Source organism: Macrobrachium rosenbergii, chromosome 15 (assembly GCF_040412425.1).
Source record: "Macrobrachium rosenbergii isolate ZJJX-2024 chromosome 15, ASM4041242v1, whole genome shotgun sequence".
Taxonomy (NCBI): Eukaryota; Metazoa; Arthropoda; class Malacostraca; order Decapoda; family Palaemonidae; genus Macrobrachium; species Macrobrachium rosenbergii.
The window spans coordinates 46,110,347-46,126,534 of record NC_089755.1 but is presented as its reverse complement, the minus strand read 5'-3'; the positions used below and the strand labels follow the sequence as shown (position 1 = coordinate 46,126,534).

Genomic DNA, 16,188 nt, shown 5'->3' with positions numbered 1-16,188 from the left:
CCATTCAAACATGCTGATAGCCCTCACATCATCAGCTGTTTGCTTGCCTTTGTTAAATTGGACAATTATATTAAAGCTTCACTCTAACAAACCTTGATACTGTATATAGCAAAGTTAGTTTGGCAACATGTTTGCCCTACTGTAGTCTAGCACTCATTATTGATGCAAAATCTCTGGGCATGTTTTCATTGTGCAAACTTTTCCCTTCATATGAATGTTATCAAAATATTGCTAAGATTTTATGTAAAAATCAATGTCATGCTCATCCACTGGAGGATACATTCTTTCATTATTAAACCTTACAAAGGAAGTCAGTTTTCAAAGATGTGTAGGGAAAAATTTAATGACTTACTGGCCATGCATATGTTTACTTTCGTTTCTTTCAGGATGAATTTCCTTCCAGAGAACTATAACTCTTAGTTTATAATGAATAATGTGTCTGTATATATAGACTGTACAGGTTTCATGTTTTGGATTTTTGCAGAATTTGAAACTGAAGCTTGCTCCATAAATACACTTGCAAATTTTATTTCCAACAAGAACATTTTGTAAAGAACAAAACTGTGCAGCATCAAAAGCACTGTAATTAACCTACATATTTACGTATTATCTGATTTTGTGTAAGCGACCCTCAAAGTTTTTTATCACCAAAGCATGATTTCATCACATATATAGTGCAAGTTGCAATTTCAGCAGATTAAATTAGGCTATGCTTAATGAGCGAGTTTCATTTTGACAGATTATACTAGGCTAGACTTCCTATGCCTGTCTTGATTCCAGTAGATTCCACTAACAATGCATATTACATCTAAGTTAGCTTTTTGACTAAGTAGTAGGCCTAGAAGCTAAAATTCAGGAGGCTACATGCACTGTCATATATTCAAACCGGGCTTATCACACATGTGACTTTTCTAACAATAATTACTATTTCTTATAATTAACAACACCTGGTATTTCATGCAAAGCACTGGTATAAACAACCAAACTGAGAAACAGCAGTTTGCCAACATCATTTACTGTAACTATCGCATATTTATTGGGAGCTTCGGTAAAGTTTTCAACTTTATAAAATTTGCTCTCAATGATGACTTCTATAAGTAAAAATAAAATCCATTTTTATTCGTCCCTCACACAAAGGAGAAGGTCTTAAAAGAGAAACCACTAAATTTAAGCAGCAGGCTATAGCTGCGGACTAAATAAAATAGATAACACGCAAGCTGCAAAAAGTTTTGGAATAGGAAGCAGCTACATCTGAAACTGGCAAAATCATACCTTTAAAATTCACTGCTGTTATAAACAAATTTGCATCTTTATATCCAATTTTATTCATTCACAAAAAAAATTTTTCTTCAAATTATGTTTCATCTTGCAACTTATGGCACTGAGGATGTCAAAAGTACTCAATCAGCTGAGATTTTGACACTGTAAACATTATCAAATGCAAATGGCACATGGTCACAATGTATATATATTCCGTAGTACAATACAGTAATAACATAATTATACATGCGCATACTGTACCTGGATACCATAAGCAAAACAAGTCTTATTAAAATCATTTTAAATATACCTGTACTACTTGACTTTTGCAAATGGATACTTCCCTACACAAAAAATTTTGGTTTTTAAAGTTTTTCGGTTTTTAAAATTACAGGTAAGAGAATGTGAACCTGTACTATAAAGTACTGTGTATTGTATAATGTAAATGCTATTGTCCATTTTAATGTTCAGAGGAAGCTTTAGATATCAAGAGTTAGTGCAAAAATATATATAAAATATACGAATACAGTATAACATCTTTCAATCATACATGACAATATCAATCAAATAAGAAACTAGAAAATGTCTTTTTTTTTCTTTCTTTCTTTTTGATGGTATTACTTAAACTGTCACCCTGGCAGGCATTTGATAAAGCCAGATGCATGTTGTTTACCCACTTTCTTTTCCTGGAATACCACCTTGTGAGGCCTCTTAGCAACATTTGAGACTAGGGATTAGGAAACAGAGCATGTGGTAAACATTTTGCACATATTGATACAATTCACTTTGGTTAAATGATTTAAATAAAGCTTTCTTGATTTTTGCTGATGGCTGCTAACAAACTCAGAGCATAATGAAAATCTGCCAAGAATTTATTGTTTAAAAAAATTTGTGGGAAATTTTTTCCCACGATTGTCATTCTGAATAGCTTTGTTTGTCAGGTTACATTTAGAGCTTTCAAATCGTACCAAAACCATGATCAAAAATGGGTCAAACACACGAATAACAAGAGGTGCTTCAAATAATTTTTGTAGCAAATTAAACAAGATCACAATATCAATACAGATACCATGATACAATGCATATAATATATTCAGCAAATTAAAATGCTCACCATTATCATCTTTCCAATCCAAAGCCTGTCTACTTCCTAAACACCAACAGTAGAGAAGCAATCTGACAAGTGTTTTTTCATACCTCACCAGTATTTTATATAATATTCATTAAATAGTTCTCCATCTCTGGTTGATAAAGGCATCTGTAAACCAAAGGGCTTCCATGTGTGTATGAACAAAGATGAGTTTGAAGAGAACAAAAAAACTTTATACGGATAATTCCTATCAAGAAAGTAAGAATGGATAAGCAAGGGTTACTGCACCTGAGCAACCAATGTATTTCATACGTAAAGCACTTGGTACCCCGGTATACCAAAAGAGTAACAACTACTTCACAGAAAACTTTGTATTTTTTCATAACTTTCCACAGCAACATTATTAGAAAACACAAAAAGAATATTTGGTTCATTAATATTATGAAACAGTTCATTATTTATATCATGTAGTTCAACCAGGCCACAAAGCTAGAATACTCGAGGATATCAGAGGGCTCTAAAATCAGCAATTTTCAGCCATGTTGACTTAACTGAGTTTTTCATGCATTCTCATAGTTTATGATTTGATGTACTGCCACACAAAAGATAAGGTAAAACAATATAAAGCATTCTAATTGGGCAAAAACCAATTTTGCGCATGAAAGCAAATGCCAAAAATTCTATGACTCAAGAACTTACCATCTACATTTGCCTTTATTCTTTAAATAATTTTTATTACTTTTTGATTTAATCATCTAACAAACTGTTTTCTTTCATGCAGAGTTGAACTTTTGAGAAGAACTGAGAATCTTCAAACTTCAGTGACACTTGCAACACTGACATGGGTAGACTGAAAGTGCATTGCTAAGAAAAACTAATATCATTTTTCTCAAACATCAGTTTTATGCATTCAAATCCCTAAAACTATTATGTATGAATGGATTTCAGCAATGTAAAAAATATTACAATTAATGACTATGTGGGAATTTAACAGTTTATTTACTTTTCTTTATTATATATGTTTTTTAAAATATTTAATATAATTTCTAGGCATTTTTTTTATTATTATACTTTCATAGAAAACCAAAATTATGTGAAAATTTTACATTTTCCATTTTACTAGATATGTCTTCAACTTAAGAGTGAGGTTTAATTTTTCATCGGATTCAAAAATAGGGAGGAGAAAGATTTCAAAAAGAAGAAAAAAAAATTGTAATAACACTAAAATATTTATAGAAAAATATTAGGCTCATATTCAGATATAATTTCAATGGAACGACATAAAACAGTAGGAATTTTCAATACCACAGTTAAAAACCTCCTACCCCAACCAATGCCCTTAACTCTTATATCTAAGGCAGTTTATCAAGACTGAGTCACAACCCTAAGACCACTGACTTACAATCCTAGACACTCACAGGACATGTCCGAAGGCTCCTGTTACTGAATCAGAATTGAAAATGAAACACGGTAAAGTGAAATGAAAAATGGTGAGTAGTGACTGTAGGGAATGAATGAAGAGTAGGCCCTATATACCACCTACAGTATGTTGCAAACAAATTGGTCTGTTATGATTCACTTACTTAACTGCATCCATACTTACAATGTATGTCTTGTGAAACGAATAAGGTGAAAATATCTTCAACATTAAACAGTGCTACATTACCTGGAATCCAGGAATCAAGCTAATCTGGTCATCAATTAGTGGGTCAGTTGAGGAAACAGACAAGGGACTATCCTCTCCCCCAGCACCCTCCCCTCCGACAAGCACTTCTTCTCCAATAGCCCCTGAGCATAATTTTCTGAAAATCAATGTTTATTTAGTTATGGATGAAGCTTTAAGAAGTTAAACTTCTAAATTCTGGTCACATAACTTTTGTCTTGGCATATGAGTTTCACCTTAAAACTTCCTGGAAAAAGGTTTCATTGTTCGACAATCTTTATATTGAATACATGATTCAGGATCTGTAACTTGTTCTCTAGTGTACAATAAAGAATAATGTAGTAACATGTACAACAGTAATGGGATAATAATAAAAGGAACCTCTTCTGAAAAATAAATTAGTACCTGTGCTTCCCTAAGGCAAGAGTAAGGTGATGACGTAAATCTTCTGGAAGCTGTCCTAGTGCCTCACTTTCAAGAACAACATCACTTACAACACAATGGTGGACACAAACTTCCTGTAAGAGAAAATATTCTCAACATCAGATATTTGTACATCTTCCTGTAAGCTAAATTCATACAAGTACAAAAGATTACTATGTTACATATAATACTAAGACAGTAAACTTGATCATTACTTAGTAAACTTAAATATCTTTTATAAACAGACAAGAAAATTGAGAAATATCTAGAACATAATGCTATGATTTTTTCACACTTTTGCTTAATCCAGAGAAGCGTATGTCCAGACATTAATCAGAATCAAACATTGGTCATGATCAAGGCAGGCAAGTTACGTTTTGCTAGATTTTGCTGTCAACTGAGCAAAACATGACCTTGAATATCTTGGATAATTCAGAAGAGCAAAGCTAGTGATGTTCCATTAAAAAAGTGACAGCTTACAGTCTTATTTACATGATGTCAAAGTCAGTTAGTCAGTTTTATAAAAAGATCATTTAACCATACACACAAAGGAAAATTCTTAACTGACAGGGCTGGTCTAAAAGATGTGGTCTTATAAAATAGGATAAAAGTGAGTATATCTTTTTAATACAGTATATGTTTGTGAAAGCTCTATGCAGTACTAAGATAAACTGAAAATTTTGTAGATAGTGACAAAATTTCTGAAAGGGATTTGTGCCAATACTGCACTGTACTTTTCTCTAATTACTGACTAAAATTCAGGCATTCACAATCATATGTTTTATTCATAATACACTGCAATCTCTACAGCCAGGAATCAAGTTATCTGGGATGGCCATTAAGTAACAATGAATGAATCAGTATATGCAATCTGGGCCACATAATCCAATGAGGGGGCCATGGAAGCCATTCAAAACAATTATGGCAATGAAGATATCAGTATTTAAACAAACTACCATAAAAAATTGCACAGGCACACTTACGCTAATGCATCAACATCAAGTTATCTTAAAAGTTAAAAATTCCAATTTTTTTTATAGAGGCCATTAGGGGCTGAAGTAAAACCTCTTAACCAAAGTCTCAGCAACAGATTCTAGATAAAGGCCATAGTTTTTCCTGATGTCCATGAATAAGAGACAACAAACCAGAATGTACTCAACCCTCAAACTCTTAAAAGTATTTCCCCTGTTTAGTGCTGGAATGTTTATTTATAATTCAACTTTGAGAGGAAGTACTATTTTTATACCTTCTGTTGGATTTTCTAGTAACCTTTCTAAGGACTATACATATTTTGCTCCATCATAGAAATGCAGGTCTGTGAGATTTCCTTTAGTTTCTGGTATAACATCATGGGCACTTTTCAAGAATGCTTAATTTGTGTTCAAATATTCAAATTCTCCATCCCAGGCAATATCATGGCTGAATTTGCTCCAATCTACCTCTTCCATCTGATTTCAAAGAATAAGGATGATCAGTATTCTTAAGAAGTACAAACTCTTCCACATTTCCAGAGTAGGAGGAGGAGGAGTTAAGGTTGTATTTCTCTCCTGAAAAGATGCAGTTTATAACCAACCTTGAGCATACTCAAGTGCACTAACTCCTCAGTTACCTGTTTCCACGGGTATTCACAGGAATCAATTTTACATCAGTGAGAAGACTTCTTAGCCTTCTTGCTACCTTCTGGACTTCCTAGTGGTTCCACAGAGAGCAAGGATGAGAACGACAAAGAAGAGGATGATGCCCACTTCTGCTTCATTTGACGTCTTATGTCCAAGGGCCTATTACACCTCTCCTATGCCCACCAAAGACATGGTCAAGGCAGGCATTCCCTAAGGCACAGGAGTTGCCTTACCATCAACAGTAGGAATACCAACAAAAGCAATGGGGGTCTTAGTAGAAGAGGCTACTGTTGAAGTAGAAGTATCCAATAACACCAATTCAGACATGGAGCTCTTAGCAATATCCAATTGCTCTAATTGGGCCATGATTATGTAGCAGAAGCAGGAGAGAGGGGAGAGGGAGAAGGATCGATGGTTATAGCAGGCATATCCATCACACCAGCCATCATCCCATCCTGGAAGTGAGCATTTCCTCTTCAGCCTGTATTCTTCCACTCAGCAGGATACTGAGAAATACACTCAATGCAGTTCTGAGACAGTGTAAAATCCTGACTCATGAACGAACAGAATGATGATCTATGTTTATGGGTAACAACATGCCAACACACCTGGTCATGGCCTGAATACCTAAACTGATTATACTTTCTACACGGAGAATCGGTCATCATTATTTACACAATACCCATGGTCAAATGGAATGCCAAGGTCATCAAAAAGGTGGAGGGAGTCTCAAAAAGAAAGTTAACAAGTCTCTTCAACCAAAGCCACTAGAAATAATAAAAAAAATTACTAAAACCAAATTAATTAACTAAATGAGGAAATGCAGGGTTTTAACAAAAACAAGTTTTACCTTCAGATGAGCAGCATTGCAGTGATGAGCCACAGTAAGGAGAGGCACAACTGAATCATCATCCACATGCTGTTCTAGGCCAGATTCAACCAAAAACTTTAGAGCATCAACCTGAAAAAAGTAGTTTATCTCACTGAAAATGGAATGGGGTCATTAACAAGTTATGTTTTGATAAAAAAAAAAGTTCTAATCCTGAAAAATTTTACATTATTTTCTAAAACAACTAACTGTTCTGAAGGGGAATACTCTGATATTTCTTCCTCACAACAATGAAATTCATAATTCACATACCCCTGCGCTAAATAATCTCACTCAGTGGTATCATAAAATTAAACTATTTACATAAATGAAATCTGAAGCTGACTTAGAAAGCATTTTTTCTCCTCTTGCAGGTTGCCAACACACTCCCTTTAACAAATACCATAGACATGAATAAGATCACATAGGTAGCTGGTAAAATTGTGTCTGTCTGTGGCTTGTCATTAATCACCGTATCAAGCTGCTTTATTGATTCTATGCTATTCTAGATTTCTGACCTTACACACCCTAATCAATCACAATTAATAAAATATAAAATACAAAAATTAACATATTTGCTCCGTAGCAATATTAACCCAAGCTTGTGAGGAATGATAAAACAATACCTAAATTAATCCTTGAAACATCATGTTTTCTCTACAGTAGAGAGTATTTGATCACAAAGCGTGAAATAAAAAATTATTTTCATCTCTTTCTGTGTCCTACCTGCTTCTTCAGACCATCCATGTCCTAAAGCTCTGGAACTACACCATCTCCAAAATGGAATTAACACTACTCTCACATGACACAGACCAAAATGTGCTCTTTTCTATATTCATATTATTAGTGAGATGTTGACTATTGCTGCAATTTATAAATCAGAAGAATATCAACAACTATAATAGTTATAGTAATCACAACAACATCAATTAGATGACTTCAGTAATAATAGGAATACTTACACCATAATGATCTGCTAAAACCAACAAATCAACAAGCTGATCAGGAGGCAAGTTAGTGCATTCTACGTGGCCAGTATAAAGGAACCCTAGAAGAAGCTGGAATGTTGCCACACTACATCCATGGACAACTATGCATCTGGAAGGATCAAATATGTAATTAATAACACATGAAGCTACACAATTCTCATTAGCTAATGAGCAAAACTGCCATACAGCTGTCATGAAAAAGCTTTCATATCTACATGTATGGCATCTACCACATCTTTTTTTGCAGTAACATTATCCATATTACAACAAAATAAAAACAGACAGCTCAAAGATATGTTTACAAACCCACCTGAAAAACTAAAGAAAAGCAGTAGCTAAAAGGAAGTTCTATCCATGTGCCATAAAATCCTTGAATTCCCAGTAGTTAATTGACTAACTCTGGTGTGTTAAAAATTCACACAAGCTCCACAGTCTTTTCCTGTCACCTACGATGACTGTCTTTATTAATCTTTTCATCAGATTATATTCATTCTTACAGTTCACTTTCATTTTCACCCTTTCCCTAATTTGCTTTTAGCAAATTTTAATATTCTTTATGTGTGGGACCTGCCATTTTAACCTGCTGGGGTTTTTTACTGCCATGTGAAAGTTAGTCTTGAAAGTATCTTTGGTTTTCTGATTTTTAAATTAATTGTGCTCTTCTTTGTTCTGCAAGTGCTCATTTGACAGTTTTCTGTGTTTTTGGTGTAATTACCCATTTTGATTTTCATTTCACTGTTGAAAAGTTTAAATATGTACTATATATTATTTAAGCTAAAGTTTAGTGATAAGTATACAATGTAATCTATTTCAGGAGTTTGAGAATGATACTAAGATGGTATTCTTCTATCTTATTCATCTTTGAACTTTGAGCATAATATGGCAGTCCTTTTTTTTTCCCTAGTTATTCCAAATTCTAAAGTTTTGAGCTCTGATATACCATAGCTTTAACCCTTACAGGACAGGCTAAATATATATCGAGCACAACCCCCAACCAGGCAAACTTTAAGGTTGGCCAACTTAAGAAAACACATCAGTGGAAAGAGGAAGATATGCCAATGCACATGGTGTAAGAAAAAATATTCTAAAAATTTTTTCCTACCTTCCATGGGAAGTTGAAAGTGACTATTTACAACCCTGTGTGGGGCCTCATTTACAAAACACACATAAAAATAAGGTAATTTTACCAAGTTATACATGTTTTTTCTAATAATTTATTTTATTTTATTTTGTAAAATTATAATTTCAGCTCACACAATATCCTAACACACAAGAACTAAAATCAGTAACAAATTCTGAGTACTGAATATTTGTTGTAAAATATTTATGAGATTTACTAAGATGGGGAGAAGTAGTAACTTTTTGTAAGGTATACATGTTTTTTCTAAAACTTATTTGCAAAATTACAATTATAGCTGACATACTATCATAAAAATAAAAGATAAGAACTAAAACCAAGAGCAATCCCTGGGTTATATTTATGAGCAAATAAATAAAAAGGTGTCATGGGATAGAGAGGACAATACATTTCCCCATCAAGTCTCAAGGCATACGGATCCCCCTCTGTCCTGTGTTGAGCTGCGACAGTTGCCATAATTCATTTATGGACCACTGAAGTGCTATGAACATCTTTCCGCTAAATTCATCCACATCATATGGCACGTAATATAAAACGGGGTTTGAACCCGAAGGGAAATGAAAACCCTATTTTCAGTCTGGGAGCTGCGAGAGCCTCATGCAGTTACGTCTGCCTTAGGCAGCGCCCCGGCTAAATCCCTTATCAGAGAACTTATAGCACAGGGTTGGCACGTATTCATTCCGGTTAACGGAAGCTTGTCACTATTGTGATAGGATATCAGGTCTCGGGGGTCTGCATTTGACCCCTATCCTTGCGATGATGAATCAATTCATGGCTAAACATCTCCACTGGTTACACCTTTTTCCATTTGCCCATCAAAACCTGTTACAGACCATTAGTCAAAACCTGTTACAGATACTCATATGATGATGCCTGTCCATTAAGGGTTAATGAAATAATCAAATCTTAGTTCTTTACTACTAGTGAAAGTGCCCTTCCTTGGTTAGTGAGTTAGAAGCGTAACCTTGAATTATTACAATATCACATGACCTCTGATAGTCTGGCATGATTAGTTAACCCTTATTGGACGGATCCCCTCAAGAGAGGACCTAAAACAGGTTTTGGGTGATGGGCGATCCCCTCTCAGGAGTATTAATATTATACGTCATACAATTTGGCTGTATCAAGCGAGAAAGAGTTTCCATCACTTCAATGGCCTATAAATGAATGGTGGCAAATTTAGAGTTCAACTCAGCTCAATCAGTGGGCATCTCTGGGAGATCAGTATTGTTCTTGACTTGATGGAGGGATGTCTTGCTCCTCCCCCTCCCATGACATCTTTTTATTTATTTGCTCATAAATAAAAAAGCAGAGAAAAATGAGAAAAAACATGTATACTGTACCCTGTACCTCCAAAAAAGTTACTGCAACTCCCGATCTCAGTGAATTTACGTAAATATTTTACAGCATATATGCTCAGAATTTGTTAATGATTTTAGTTCTTATCTGTTATGATATTGTGTGAGTTGTAATTATAATTTTACAAAACAAAATAAAATAAATTATTAGAAAAAACATTTATGAGTGTTTTGTAAAAGAGGCCCCACACAGGGTTGTAAATAGTCACTTTCAACTTCCCATGGAAGGTAGGGAAAATTTTTTTATAATTTTTTTTCTTACACCTTGTGCACTTGCCTACCTTCCACTTTCCATTGACGTCTTTTTTCTTAAAATGGCCAACCTTAAAGTCTGCCCAGTCTAGGGGGTTGCATGATATATAATTAGACCATCCCTTAAACCTTAATGGATGGATCCCCTCATGAGAGGATCTAAAACAGGTTTTGGGTGGTGGACAGATCCCCTCTGAGGAGTTTTAGTATTATGTGCCATACGAACGGCCCATAAATGAATGGTGGCAACTAAAGAATTCAGCTCAGCTCAATCGTGGGTGTCTCAGGGAATCAGTATTGTTCTTGACTTGAAGGGAGAATGTCTTGCTCCTCTCTTTCCCATGACACCTTTTTATTGATTTGTTCATAAATATATCCCAGGATTGCTGTTGGTTTTAGTTCTTATCTTTTATGGTATGACGTCACTTACAGCTGTAATTTTGCAAAGAAATATTAGAAAAAACATGTATATATACCTCCAAAAAAGTTACTGCACCTCCCGATCTCAGTAAATTTACGTAAATATTCTACAACAAATATAATCAGCATTTGTTACTGATTTTAGTTCTTATCTGTTATGATACTGTGTGAACGGTAATTATGATTTTACAAAATAAAATAAATTATTAGAAAAAACGTATAACTTGGTAAAATTTACGAGTGTTTTGTAAAAGAGGCCCCACACAGGGTTTAAATAGTCACTTTCAACTTCCCATGGAAGGTAGGGAAAAATTTTTAGAATTTTTTTCTTATACCATATGCATTTGCATACCTTCCACTTACCACTGATGTGTTTTTTTTTCCAAATTGGCCAATCTTAAAGTTTGCCCAGACTGGGGGGTTGCATGATACAGTATATAATTAGCCTGTCCCTTAAAGGTTAAGGGTTAAACAGTAAGGCTTTGTAACAAGGATGCAAGAAAATCAATCGTGAACCAGTAATATTTCTAACCGTGGTAGGTAAATCTGACAAACACCTTCAATAAATCACCAGGAGACACATGCCATACTAATACTGTACTAGAGGTAAATAATTCAGCCTCCTTCACATGTTGTCAGCTCAACAAGATAATGAACTCTATTTACAACACTCAGTCAGGGCCCTTGTTGTCACACATACTCATAGATGTCTCGAGGATATTTCTTTTGTAGATTTCTGTAATTTCCCAAAACTATTTCAAGTCCCAGATCAAAACCAGACAGTAGTGAATTACATATAACATCTGTATCAACTGTGTGTATAGTTGGAATACCGGCAAACTTTTGATGCAAAAACAACACAAACTATGTTTATCAAGATATTCCAAGTGTACCAAGGTCTCTTACCATTACATCAATCAAACTTTTATTCAGGAACATACCACGTTTAATAACTAAGTCTGATTACCGTACTTAATATTGGACTATGGTTATAACAATAAATCATAAGAATGCACACCTAAATGAATACTCTCTTCTTCTGTATCTGAATGTAGGAAGCCATTCAAGGAAAAACATTTAATGCACATCTTCAAACCAAGTGTTCAAATTTGCTTTTGATTAAAGAATAATCTGATACATTTTAGTTTACTGACCTGTCAATGGCTTCCCGCATGCCTGAGAGAAGTGCTCTTCTGAACCACTCGCATCTTGAAGCAACTACAACTCTGTGCGCCTTCAGCTCAACTCCTTCCCACCCATATTTGGGTTCCCCTCCATCTCTTTCTGGTTGTGGCATGACACTACTGCTGGTTTCCCTAGCAACACATATTTTTCCTATTTTCTCTTTCTGGAATGCTTCTGAACTTGTTGACTTCATCAGCTTAACATCCCCATAACTCTGAGAATCATTTGACTTCCCTAGTAAGCTGTCTTTAGTTGTATTTTGTTTTTGGGAATTATTTAAGACTTGTGAAGAAACACTTTGTGAGCTCTCCACCTCTTTTCTTTTTTCAAACTCTTTCTTTAAATCTTCTCTTGATATGTCTTCAATTTTTTTCGAACACGTCTCAGAATCTTTCTTAGTTTCAGCTTTCACACCACTGTTTTCTTTTTCTAACTCATTACTCTGGATATCTCTGTTATCTATAACATCTTCAGTAGTAAGCTTTTCCAAGCATCTAATCACAGAATTATCAAGTTTATTTTCTCTGTTTAAACACACAGAGTTCCTTAACTTACTTGAAAGACCTATGTCAACACACACTTTATCACAATCGACTCGTCCTATGCTTTCCAATATTTCTCTTTTACTCTTTACATTAATAATGCCACATTCCTCACCAGCCCGAAAACTCCCTTTGCTTTCACTCTTAGGTATATTTTCTTCAGATCTAGCATCACAGTTCTCATTTCCCTTTGAGTTTCTAAATGCAGACTTCCAGTCAGCAACATAATATTGGCTATGTTCTCTATTCTCCAGAACACTACCAGGCACTAAATTATGATCAGAACAAGTCAAAGCATCACAGTCAAGACTATATGCTTGTGATGGCATAACTGCACGAACGGACGGACGATCTAGGCTCAGGGATTTCTTAACTTTACGCACCACAGTTGAAGACATCTTAAGCAAAGGTGGCGTGATGCTCCCACACTTAAGGTCACTGGAGTCAGCAATGGACTCCCTCAGAAAATCCTTGTTTATACCATGATGTGAATCATGCCCTTCCAGAACATTTAAGTCCTCCTGGCTTGAACTTGGAGATGCTTCATCATCTGTGAGAAAGACTGGATGTCAGAGTAATGTCCCATACTGCATTCAATTTACCACATTGCTCTGAATGTTATTCAAAGCATTTTGTTTTTCAGAATCTATACATTCTGCATACATAATACTTGTTCATAAAAAGCTAATGTTATTTCTATCAATACCATAACACAAAAATCAGGGGGAAAAATACCATACCTGCTGGTGGGACCACAACGAAGGTCATGTCACTTAGCTGGGGATCATGTAACAAGCGACCAATGTTGATGGCAAGTGGATTGCTACGGGAATCTGGCGGTTCACATACTCTCCTGACCAAACTTAGCTGAAAAATGGGAAAAAATTGTTTACACGCTTTATAGCATCTGACAATAGAAAGGATATCCTCTCTCACTCAATTACCATATTTAATTTACGGCAGTAATGCCGTAATTTTCAATAGAGCTAACAATTCTGGATGCATATATCCTTAAACACTTTTATAAAATTTCCTTGTCCCTACTATATTTCTGTACTCAAATGTTCACCTTTATAATGTCCCACACACTTATACATGAGTTAAAAACTACCAGTCTGTTGTTAAATGAGGACAGCTGTGCTCTTTTAGCGATACAAAATTTGCCATAATGTAATTATTTAAATAAGCATAATTCCAAGTCACTTTTTTTCTAAGGTAAACAGAAAACTATCAATACATAACTTTTTAAAAAATTAGACACTTACTTTGTTCAATCACCAATGTGTATTTAAGAGGAATCCTGTGAGTAGTTGTATCAACAACTGTGTGATCACTACCTGGAGTCTCAAACATAATCACACAACAGTGACAATTTTTCATGGTCTACAGTAGTGTTTGCACCTCAGAGTCCCCAGTTCGCTTTCATCACAGTTTGGACTACCTTTAAATCATTTACTTGCATTTGCAATTTCCCTTGTTTTGCTTTATTCAATTTTTGTTATTTCCTTCTTTCCACTTCTTTTTTCAATTAATTCAGTAATCTAGCAATATTCTTCTATGCTGTTTAGCTAGTACATTACATGGAACTGGATTGCTATGGTTACAATTCACTAATATTTATTGAGTCTTTCTTGCTTTTTGTCTTATTTACCCCCTGCTTTGGGATGCAAACTAGATAAGAAGCAGTTGCATATTCGGGATTGTTGATAATAGTACCTCTCATGTCTTGAGACTTTTCCCATTTTTTTCTCCGATTTGCATAGTATTTAGTGCAATAGAGATAGCACACTTGCTAGAATTTACTTGTTTTCTTGCATCCATGAATTTGTAAGACACTGTGGAGCCTGTGGGGGATGGCTCTTGTGGACTCGCTTTCTACGAGCCTTAACCAAAAGCTGATGATATAGTGATCAGCCCAGTTCGATCTAGCTGCCTGGAGAGGACATGAAACAGACAGGTTTTGGACCAATTGCATATCCATGTTTCTCATCACCTTTCTTTGGCTGCAACAATAGTGATACAACTTTCAACACTGGTGGACACATTCCAGTGTCTTCTAACCCGAAAGAAGCTCCTACATCAACTGCACTTCTTCAGGTTCCAAGATCCCTTAGAAACATTTCACCTGCCTTTTAAGAGGAAGCAGACAGTAACTTCCATGTCTCGCAGAACACCAAGATTCAATCTCTACTAATTAAAGTGGGTACAATTCTACAATTATGCAGTCTCCATGGTGTTAATCTCAGACCTTTATTCTCTAAATAGACAATTTCTTCCAGTTTCATAGGAAAGATTACATCATGTTAGTTTCAGCCATGAAGTGCTACAGGTGGCCATTACTAAAGTTTGAATTTTATGGACTTGAGTGGGTTCCTTACCTAATCACAATATGAGCCTTTACTGGTGACTTTTGCTGGATCTTCTTCTTCCAGATGGGTCAGTATGCTGCACAATTTGTCTAATAAAATAACTCATTCCACAGAGTTGGAATTTGGTGGGTATGACTTTATCACCAGAACTTGTAGCTAAGACCCACACATCTTGGCAGTCAAGCCCAATCCATTATACCATCCACCATTCCCTCATAAATTTTTGTTTACCACATGTGACGAGGATATTCTGTGTCCAGTCAAGAGCTCTTTATAATTATCCAAGGACAAAATATCTCAAAAGCAATGCATCCATACTGTCTCTTGACAAGCTGTTTCAAGAAACATGTCTCTATAACATGGTGTCATACTGGCTCCCCTGGGCCTATGAGGCCACAAAGGAAGGTGAAGCAATAAAGGCAAGGGTTCAAGTTCATGCAATCAGCGCTCTTTCCACTTCTGTTAGTTTTAGGCGTAATTTGGATATTACTTTTACTGTAAATATAGACTTAGAGGTGCCAATCTACTTTTCATTACATAAATGAAAGAAACTAATTCACTGGAACCAGTAGCAGCAGCTGGCCAAACTTTAAATACATCAACAGGTTTACAAGAGCCATCTTTTTTGACTTCCTAACTCTTTCATTTATGACATAATAAATACATAGACCTTTTGTGCTATTAGCAGCTATTTCTACATGGTGAGCCTCTTGCTCTTATTATCAAAAGTTAACCAACTCTTCTTAACAATATTTTACATCCTAAAGCAGCTCATCCTCACAATGTAGGTTCATTGTAAGGATCCTCCATTCCTCAGTCCTTTGAGGGCAGTAAACAGTTTGATCACCCCACGAAAATTGAGATTTGGGCTATATGAGAGATAAGGTGGACAAAACAAGAATCTTTTATCAGATTAATTTTTCTTACACAAGCCCACTGATCTTGTTTCTCATCTAAATTCCACGAAAAAGTGAAAAATTAATTATGAGCCTTGAGGCCCCAAGTGGTGCTT

At 35.2% G+C, this 16,188-nt stretch overlaps 1 protein-coding gene across 7 annotated transcripts in view; it reads right to left on the bottom strand.

The window, feature by feature from the left end:
• LOC136846645 (uncharacterized) overlaps positions 1-16,188 on the bottom strand; it is a 72,048-nt gene that overhangs the window by 37,953 nt on the left and 17,907 nt on the right. For all 7 annotated transcript variants that reach the window (XR_010855468.1, XR_010855466.1, XR_010855467.1 and 4 more), the window contains exons 13-18: positions 13,548-13,674; positions 12,235-13,357; positions 7,886-8,021; positions 6,906-7,016; positions 4,419-4,531; positions 4,017-4,152 (exon numbers count right to left, since the gene is read on the bottom strand). Coding sequence is in view for 4 of the 7 variants with exons in the window: in XM_067117565.1 (XP_066973666.1) it covers positions 4,017-4,152; positions 4,419-4,531; positions 6,906-7,016; positions 7,886-8,021; positions 12,235-13,357; positions 13,548-13,674 (1,746 nt within the window). In the remaining 3 variants the exon portion in view is untranslated. The remainder of the gene's footprint in view (positions 1-4,016; positions 4,153-4,418; positions 4,532-6,905; positions 7,017-7,885; positions 8,022-12,234; positions 13,358-13,547; positions 13,675-16,188) is intronic.